The 10,169-nt window shown below is 40.2% G+C and overlaps 1 protein-coding gene across 2 annotated transcripts in view; it reads right to left on the bottom strand.

The window, feature by feature from the left end:
* Positions 1-44: 44 nt before the first annotated feature.
* Positions 45-10,169, bottom strand: part of LOC118358072 (small G protein signaling modulator 1-like) — a 101,288-nt gene continuing 91,163 nt past the window's right edge. For both annotated transcript variants that reach the window (XM_035735501.2, XM_052478572.1), the window contains 3 exons: positions 9,807-9,903; positions 9,070-9,237; positions 45-5,507 (listed from right to left, as the gene is read on the bottom strand). In XM_035735501.2, coding sequence (XP_035591394.2) covers positions 5,419-5,507; positions 9,070-9,237; positions 9,807-9,903 — 354 coding nt within the window. In that variant the 3' untranslated portion in view covers positions 45-5,418. The remainder of the gene's footprint in view (positions 5,508-9,069; positions 9,238-9,806; positions 9,904-10,169) is intronic.

Below are 10,169 nucleotides of genomic sequence, written 5' to 3'. Positions count from 1 at the left end.
TTTTTCCCTTAGTTTAGTGATGCCACCTTTAATCCAACAATGTAGTGCTCAAAATATGAGCTGCAGAAATGCATCTAAGAAAGGCAATTGGAAAAATAAGAATCATTCCATACATTATTTTTTTTTACAAATACATATACCATTTAATATCTATATATTTAGAATTGGATTGTTTTCATTATACACTGCTCAAAAAAATAAAGGGAACACTAAAATAACACATCCTAGATCTGAATGAATGAAATATTCTTATTAAATACTTTTTTCTTTACATAGTTGAATGTGCTGACAACAAAATCACACAAATTATCAATGGAAATGAAATGTATCAACCCATGGAGGTCTGGATTTGGAGTCACACAAAATTAAAGAGGAAAACCACACTACAGGCTGATCCAACTTTGATGTAATGTCCTTAAAACAAGTCAAAATGAGGCTCAGTAGTGTGTGTGGCCTCCACATGCCTGTATGACCTCCCTACAACACCTGGGCATGCTCCTGATGAGGTGACGGATGGTCTCCTGAGGGATCTCCTCCCAGACCTGGACTAAAGCATCCGCCAACTCCTGGACAGTGTGGTGCAACGTGGCATTGGTGGATGGAGCGAGACATGATGTCCCAGATGTGCTCAATTGGATTCAGGTCTGGGGAACGGGCGGGCCAGTCCATAGCATCAATGCCTTCCTCTTGCAGGAGCTGCTGACACACTCCAGCCACAAGAGGTCTAGCATTGTCTTGCATTAGGAGGAACCCAGGGCCAACCGCACCAGCATATGGTCGCACAAGGGGTCTGAGGATCTCTGTACGTAATGGCAGTCAGGCTACCTCTGGCGAGCACATGGAGGGCTGTGCGGACCCCTAAAGAAATGCCACCCCACACCATGACTGACCCACCGCCAAACCAGTCATGCTGGACGATGTTGCAGGCAGCAGAACGTTCTCCACGGCGTCTCCAGACTGTCACGTCTGTCACATGTGCTCAGTGTGAACCTGCTCTCATCTGTGAAGAGCACAGGGCGCCAGTGGCGAATTTGCCAATATTGGTGTTCTCTGGCAAATGCCAAACATCCTGCACGGTGTTGGGCTGAAAGCACAACCCCCACCTGTGGACGTCGGGCACTCATACCACCCTCATGGAGTCTGTTTCTGACTGTTTGAGCAGACACATGCACATTTGTGGCCTGCTGGAGGTCATTTTGCAGGACTCTGGCAGTGGTAGCGGTCCTACTGCTGGGTTGTTGCCTTCCTACGGCCTCCTCCACATCTCCTGATGTACTGGCCTGTCTCCTGGTAGCGCCCCCATGCTCTGGACACTACGCTGACAGACACAGCAAACCTTCTTGCCACAGCTCGCATTGATGTGCCATCCTGGATGAGCTGCACTACCTGAGCCACTTGTGTGGGTTGTAGACTCCGTCTCATGCTACCACTAGAGTGAAAACACCGCCAGCATTCAAAAGTGACCAAAATATCAGCCAGGAAGCATACAAACTGAGAAGTGGTCTATGGTTATCACCTGCAGAACCACCCCTTTATTGGGGGTGTCTTGCTAATTGCCTATCATTTCCACCTGTTGTCTATTCCATTTGCACAACAGCATGTGAAATGTATTGTCAATCAGTGTTGCTTCCTAAGTGGACAGTTTGATTTCACAGAAGTGTGATTGACTTGGAGTTACATTGTGTTGTTTAAGTGTTCCCTTTATTTTTTTGAGCAGTGTATTTTCTTTTACTGACCACAAAGTAACAAGTATATGACCTTTACATACAAAAGCAGAAACTTCATGAATAAATAAATAAATATGTTAACTTATAAATAGATGTTACAAGATAATACAACTGTTTGGTTTTCTTATTCTGGTGTGACATACAGCAGTTTGCCTTCACAGAGAACCATCAATACTCAATGCAACAGGTGTCAACACATTCATGAAACAACACTGGTAGAACTGAAATTATGTTCTACCTAGGCAATGGAAAACAGGAATGGTGGTTCACGAAACATATTCATTTACAATTAGCAGTAGTTTAAGGGAATGAAAGCGCACACATGTTCTCCCCCACAAATCTTTACTAGCTACTTCAAGATATAGTAAAACACCCTAATCCTTCATCTGTTTCCTAGATTCACCCGTTTTAGATGGATTTAAGGCCAAAATTCATATCCATATCCGTCTTGATCTTGTTGGCCTGGGATCTAAGCATCCCCCAACCTTAAATTGGCAACCATGATTGGCAATTGTCACAGCCCAGCTATTGTGCTCTATCTAATAGGATATTCACCATTATGTTCCAACTTTTAAAGCAAAACTGAATACATCATTATTTTTGGAATCCTATTTCCACTCTCTCTGCAAATGCAGCCAACCACTTCTCCAAAAGAAAAACAAAAAACATTAAGTGGACTAAAAGAACAGTGGAACATGAAATGCCAGAAGACAAGACAAGGTTCTGAGAAAGCAACACAACTGACAGAATATAGAGTGGCTCACTGGAGTATATCAATCATTTAAAAAGAAATAAGACCCATGTTAAATAGTCAACTGTTTTTTGGGACTCATTTCTGCTCAGACAACCATAAGTCACATGTACGATCATATATGTATCATAAATATGTGAAGGTTTAAAATGACCTTTGTCTAGTTCTCATTTAAAGTACAATTCATACACAACAGTATACAGAGACATAATATAGAATAGACAAAAGGCAGAATGAGAAAATCAAAACTCTGCTCATTACTGACATGGCTCCAACTGATTCATGACTCCTACCAGTGTGCAGTGCCACACGTCGTGCCCATACACACAGGTTTACAGGTGATACAGACAAGTGGCAGGTGTCTGTTAGGACCTGGCTGATTTGGGAGTTTAACAAATAATGTAGAAACCAGTGATTTAATCAAAGATGGAAGGAAGAGGAAAATCCTATTTTAACTGTCTGACTTTTCTTGTCTCCCCGTAAGAAGTTACCATTCTATCCTTTAAAAGGGTGAACCGGCCGTGATCGGGAGTCCTATAGTCCTATAAATTCTCAAATATATTGTGATATAACATCTACCTACATGCAGTAACAACTTACTTGGGACAAGGTTACTTGCGAGGTAGTCTACTTATTCAACACAGTAGAAAATCGAAGCTGATTTAATTTTCTCCCTAATGCTGTCCTTTGGCACATCTAGCAGGGACATTACCTGTTAACTAATTTACGTAGGTAAACTACTGCTCCAGACAGGCTGTAAATATAAGTTTAAACTCCAACATTATGGACATTTCACTCAACCAGGTTAATCCTACTCCTGTACTGAATTGCACTTTAATAAAGATTATTGGTAACTATCACATCTTAAAATATTCCAGGACTAATTGTTAATCTTATTTTTTTTAAATAAAATTAAATGGTTAACCGATATTCAGTTCTTGAGTAACTATGGCAGAATTTTTTTTCTATATTCATTTGAACTGGGTCTGTGAAACCAGCCTTGTGTATGTATATTCTAACTAGAGGTCGACCGATTATGATATTTCACCGCCGATGCCGATTATTTGAGGACCAAAAAAGCTGATGCCGATTAATTGGCCGATTTTTAAAAAAATAAGAAGAATTCAATGTATTTGTAATAATGACAATTACAACAATACTGAATGAACACTTATTTTAACTTAATATAATACATCAATAAAATCAATTTAGCCTCGAGTAAATAATGAAACATGTTCAATTTGGTTTAAATAATGCAAAAACAAAGTGTTGGAGAAGAAAGTAAAAGTGCAATATGTGCCATGTAAAAAAGCTAATGTTTCATTTCCTTGCTCAGAACATGAGAACATATGAAAGCTGGTGGTTCCTTTTAACATGAGTCTTCAATATTCCCAGGTAAGAAGTTTTAGGTTGTAGTTATTATAGGAATTATAGGACTATTTCCCTCTATACCATTTCTATTTCATTAACCTTTGACTATTGGATGTTCTTATAGGCACTTTAGTATTGCCATTGTAACAGTATAGCTTCCGTCCCTCTCCTTGCTCCTCCCTGGGCTCGAACCAGCAACACAACGACAACAGCCACCATCGAAGCAGCTTTACCCATGTTTGAAACGCTATTAGCGTGCGCTAACTAGCTAGCCATTTCACTTCGGTTACACCAGCCATATCTCGGGAGTTGATAGGCTTGAAGTCATAAACAGCGCAATGCTTGACGCACAACAAAGAGCTGCTGGCAAAACGCACGAAAGTGCTGTTTGAATGAATGTTTACGCGCCTGCTTCTGCCTACCACCGCTCAGTCAGATACTTAGATACTTGTATGCTCAGTCAGATTGTATGCAACGCAGGACACGCTAGATAATATCTAGTAATATCATCAACCATGTGTAGTTAACTAGTGATTATGATTGTTTTTTTATAAGCTAAGTTTAATGCTCTCTAGCAACTTACCTTGGTTTACTGCATTCGCATAACAGGCAGTCTCTTTGTGGAGTGCAACGAGAGAGAGGCAGGTCGTTATTGCGTTGGACTAGTTAACTGTAATTTTGCAAGATTGCATCCCCCGAGCTGACAAGGTGAAAATCTGTCGTTCTGCCCCTGAACGAGGCAGTTAACCCACCGTTCCTAGGCCGTCATTGAAAATAAAAATGTGTTCTTGACTGACTTGCCTAGTTAAATAAAGGTATAAAACAATTAAAAAATATATATTTAGTTTAAAATCAGGCCCAAAAATAGATTTCCGATTGTTATGAAAACTTGAAATCGGCCATTCCGATTAATCGGTCGACCTCTAATTCTAACCCCACTTCAATCAAGACAGGCCAGGCATACCACATACATCCTATGATGACTAAGTATATGTCACAGTTAACAATTAAAAATAAATCAAACTGTTTCCCTGACAGAATAACTGGAGGTAAAAGTGACCCTTCCCTTGGTGTTCCATGACATGACCTGAAATGACAGAGTACCGGCTGGTATTACATAGATAAGGAGAAGGCAGTGAAAAGTGGAGCACATCTCAGTCATGTTCATCAAGGCACGCAATTGAAAACATTTTGTGACTGAAAATGAAATTGACAGTTTCTTATAGGACTAGTCTAAGTAGTGCCTCCCTATGTCTGTTTTATTCCATTTGGTGCCTAATGAACTGGACCCTGATCTCTGATCGGTTGCAGCTGTTCAAACTGACCATAGAAAATGATAGAGGTCTCTATTAGCCAAAACGCTGTTTTAGCATGGGCAGCACCGTGTCATCAGGAGGGATCAGCCAATCGTAAAGAAGAAAATTTACTACTTTCAAATGGAGATGGCCTCAATGGCACTGCCCATGCTGTCACAGACGCTATAATAGAACAGATACAAATATGAGTCCTCTATCTATCTCTATGTTTGAGAAAGACTGTTGAGGAAGAGAAGTGGATGACTCCTGGAGATCACTTGTTCTCAATGAGAGTCTGCACCTTGCACACCAGTTCCCGGGCCAGTGTCAGGATCTGCTTGCTGTTGTGATGCTCAGCCATTTCTGAAAGGAAATGAGAAGATTTCATTCCCGCTGGACCACTTCCAACATTGATGCACAAGGTTATAATACCATATTTATTTTGTGTGTGTTATTCATTGAACCATTAACTTACTCAGCACAGGTACTCATTCAACATTATTATTTGCCTTTCAGCTATTGACAAAGTGGGAAATTACAATAAAAAAAAAATTTAAAAAGCACTTTTAGATTTCTCTAGGAAATTAAAGCAGTGGACCGCTCCACATCAAACGATCTGTAATCTACAGCTTTTGCCCTATTCGAGTGTTTCATCTTAGCTGCTGCAAGGTGGTAGACAGTTTACTATTTAAAAAAAAGGTATACTGTAGTACTGTACACATACAATTTTGGGTTTGAGTATAGCGGGTAAATATAATCCCATCCACAATATTACTTGCATTGTCTGTTGTGACCAAATTGTTATGTTGGGCCACAAGTTTCCACTTTGATGGGAAACTTGTCTGAGTCGTATGAGCGAGAGGAGAGGGAGCAGCACACACACACTTAGTGGAGACAAAGCAGCAGTGGGAAACGTCTTTGGGCGCACTTTTAGCGAATTACATACATTTGCTCCGAGGTGGTTTAAACTGCATTCTAATGTTGACTTTGCTTAAAGAAAACGGTATCAAGCTAAGTGTTTTATGCATGCTCAGTTCTTGGGTCTCGGGGCTGCCCGAATTGAAATTTGAAATGGAAGTTTTGGAACTCCCTTGCGTGGTTCATTTTATAGGGAGAAGTCCTCAATGAAACTGATACTGTACATTTGCCTCTGTTGGCTATAAAGTAGCCTATTCATTTATATGCTACAATAAATACAGTGCTACAAACTAAATATGCTTCAAACATAAAGATATAAAACTGTATTTTTGTTCAAAACAAGTTTGGACACAATCATGAAGTGGAACGACATTTAGAAATGTCCTTTTTTTGAAAAATTGAAAAATTAAAAAACTGCAATTAAAATAACATCAAATTGATTCAGAAAACAGCTACTCAGTGAGGTTGGATGACATGGTTAATGCAGTTTTCAGTTCTTTCCAAATTCTATTGTAGCTGGAAAATTCTAACAGATATTTTTTTGCTTTATGTTTTGGATCATTGTCTTGTTGGAAGACAAATATCAACCCATCTCAGGTCTTTTGCAGACTCCATCAGGTTTTCTTCCAGAATGGTCCTGTATTTGGCTCCATCATCTTCCCAACCATCACCCTCCTGTGAAGAAAAGCAGGCCCAAACCATTCCAGTTTGACATGGGGATGTGTTAGCTAACCTAAGTTTTGATTGTTTTAAAAGTTCAATTTTGATCATTAGAAAACTTCTTCCACATGTTTGGTGTGTCTCTCAGGTGGCTTGTGGCAAACTTTAACACTTTTTATGGATATCTTTAAAACTGTTTCTTCTTGCCATCTTCCAAAAGAGATTTGCAATTAAACTGATTGTTGTCCTATGGACAGAGTGTCCCACTTTCATCCACTCTTGGCTGCATCTCTGATCAGTTGAGATATCTGGAGCATCAGCATTTGTGGGTTCAGTCCTTGTATGAGCTGAAAGTTTAGAAGGATGGCCAGTTCTTGGTAGATTTGCAGTGGTCTGATACCATTTCAATATTATCGCTTGCACAGTGCTCCTTGGGATGTTTAAAGCTTGGGAAACCTTTTTGTATCCAAATCCGGCTTTAAACTTCTTCACAACAGTATCTCGGATTCTGAGACTATCACAGTGCAGGTGCATTTATACGGAGACTTGATTACACACAGGTGGATTGTATTTATCATCATTAGTCATTTAGGTCAACATTGGAAAATGGAGAGAGTTTGCTGCCTAAAAGTAAAGGGCCTGAATAATTTTGCACGCCCAATTTTTCAGTTTTTGATTTGAAAAAAGTTTGAAATAAATAAATGAACTTCATGATTGTGTCCCAATTCTTCAAAAAATATACAGTCTTTATGTTTGAAGCCTGAAATGAAAGGTCAAAGGGGGCTACTTTCGCAAGGCACTGTATGTTAAAATTATACTGTTCAAAAGTTTGTCTGTTCTGTTTTTTAAAGAAAATTCTGATCAGAAATGAAATTACTATTGTAGCCGGAGGCAGATATTTTTATGGAAAATCAACATAGGTGTACAGAGGCCCATTATCAGCAACCATCACTCCTGTGTTCCAATGGCATGTTGTGTTAGCTAACCTAAGTTGATCATTTTAAAGGCTAATTGATCATTAGAAAACCCACAATTATGTTAACACAGCTGAAAACTGGTTCTGATTAAGAATAAAACTGGCCTTCTTTAGACTAGTTGAGTATCTGGAGCATCAGCATTTGTGGGTTCGATTACAGGCTCAAAATGGCCAGAAACAAATAACTTTCTTCTGAAACTCGTCAGTCTATTCTTGTTCTGAGAAATGAAGGCTATTCCATGTGAAAAACTGCCAAGAAACTGGAGATCTCGTACAGAGCTGTGTACTACTCCAGTCACAGAACAATGCAAACTGGCTCTAACCAGAATAGAAAGAGAAGTGGGACTCGTAACCAAAAGGTTGCAAGATCGAATCCCCAAGCTGACAAGGTAAAAATCCATCGTTCTGCCCCTGAACAAGGCAGTTTTTTTGTTGCATATTTCCCAGCATGCCTTTCAAGTGAATGTGAGAGATACCCACCCATGACTGTATTGTTAGTGACAGAGCCATGGTTGTTGCATTGAATAACTAGTCCTGAAGCATTAACCAAGTGATTGCCTAAGTGAGTGAGTTTAAATTCAAATTAAACCCTCTATGACCATATATTATACATTTGATAAGGCCTTTAGTTGTGGCCTGGTTATCCCCAACATTGTGGTCTGAATATAGTGCTACATCTGACCTGCAAGCCACAATAAGATGGTTAGTGAAGTGATTAGTAATTCCTAATGGAATCCAGCCAGAGTGAGGATATTCAACACTATGAATATTTTATCATTCAGAATGACTGCAATGGTGAAGGACTTGATAAACAAGATTACCTAAACCATCTAAACTGGAACAACCATTTTAGTAACAGGTGCAATAAATCCAACCATTTACAGATTGGATTAGTTTAGAAAAAGGTAAGTTACTTATCTTTGTATAGTGTAAGATCAATTAATCAATCAATGTGCATGCAGAAACGTAGATACTAAAACAATGAATTATAAAAAATCTGCCTGCAACAAAGCATTCTGGGAAGAATGATGAGGCCTCACCCATGTCTTTTTCACTCATACAGTTAACGGAAATCAACTTCGACAGTCGAGTAACCACAATACGTAGTGTTGATTCCACTGTGATTCCACTGATTCCACTGTCCTAAGCTCTCGATATGCTGGTTGAAACGTTTTAGTTTCTCTTTTGCTAGCGTCACACTGTAGCACTGTGGGAGCAGGCTCAATTTTAAGTATGATTTTCTTAAAAAACACCTGCGTCACGGTGAAGGGTTACTTTTAAACTAGTGCAACTGTGTGAAGAAAGGCTCCAGACTTCCAATTCTCCACAAACAATTGAATGAATGTTGACTTCATTGTTAAGACGGTGTACCGTTGAAAAACTTAATGATGTCGGTGAAGTCCATGTTGTTCTCCAGAATGATGTCCCGGTAGACCTCCACCAGTGCCAGAGCGATGAAGAGGACAAAGTGGCCAGAGGAGGCGTACTTTGCTGCCCAGATGGTTTCCCACACCGCAAACACATCGTCATACACCAGCTCTGAGAAAGAAAAAGGTACAGTGGATGCAGAAGTTAGGTGTGGTTGGGGTATGGCAGAGCCGGATTAACAAATCATAGGCCCCGGGTGGCCCCCATTGATCTTGTTCGTCACTCTCACTCAGATATCAATAACATGGCATAAGTCATGGCAAAATGTGTCGGATTTCAGGTAATTGGCTTTAAAACTGAAAAGAAAATGACTCTCCGCCACATGGCAAGATGTGTACAATTGCAGAAGATTAACTCTCTCTGCCGTCAAGGGGGGGGGGGGACTAAAATATTTTGCCAGGTGGGTGGGCCCCCCAACGAATTCTCGCTTGGGCCCCCAAAAGGCTAGGACCGACCCTGAATCAGTTACCCAACCAAGGCAGGGCCCCCTAGTTACCCAGGTGGGCCTGTTTTTCCTGAGTGATCTTGCCATATCTTTGATGTGGAAACGGCTCATTAGAACTAGGTCTTGTTAGCCTTCTTCTTTGCTGTTTGACATTTGGTTGACGGTATGAAAACACTCAGTTTAATTGGCATTTTCTATGGTATAAAATCCCCTAATAGCAGGATGTAATTATTACCACGCTTTAAGTCTAGAAGGAACCATCGGTAGCAGAAGTAGAAGTGGGTGTAGTCGCCATTTTGGTGCATGAGCTCAAAGAGCTCAGAATCCAGGATCTACAGAGGGATAAGAGGAGGGAGGAGGGGAGAGGGATGGGTTGGGGGGAGTAGAGGAAATGGGTCGGGGAAGAGAGGAGGGGGAGGTTAGTGGAGAGTTGGATGTGTTATATTCACTGTATCCTACTATTCATGAAAACTGGATGCATGCCAAAATATATTACTTGACTAAAAGTATAATGGGAATTAATATGGAGTTGGTCCCTCCTTTGTTGGTGCATCCTGCTTCCATTGATCATCCTTGAGATGTTTCTGTGGTCAATTTA

This window comes from Oncorhynchus keta, chromosome 25 (genome assembly GCF_023373465.1).
Source record: "Oncorhynchus keta strain PuntledgeMale-10-30-2019 chromosome 25, Oket_V2, whole genome shotgun sequence".
NCBI classification, from domain to species: domain Eukaryota; kingdom Metazoa; phylum Chordata; class Actinopteri; order Salmoniformes; family Salmonidae; genus Oncorhynchus; species Oncorhynchus keta.
The sequence above is the reverse complement of the archived record's forward strand: the minus strand, read 5'-3'. Positions and strand labels throughout refer to the sequence as shown.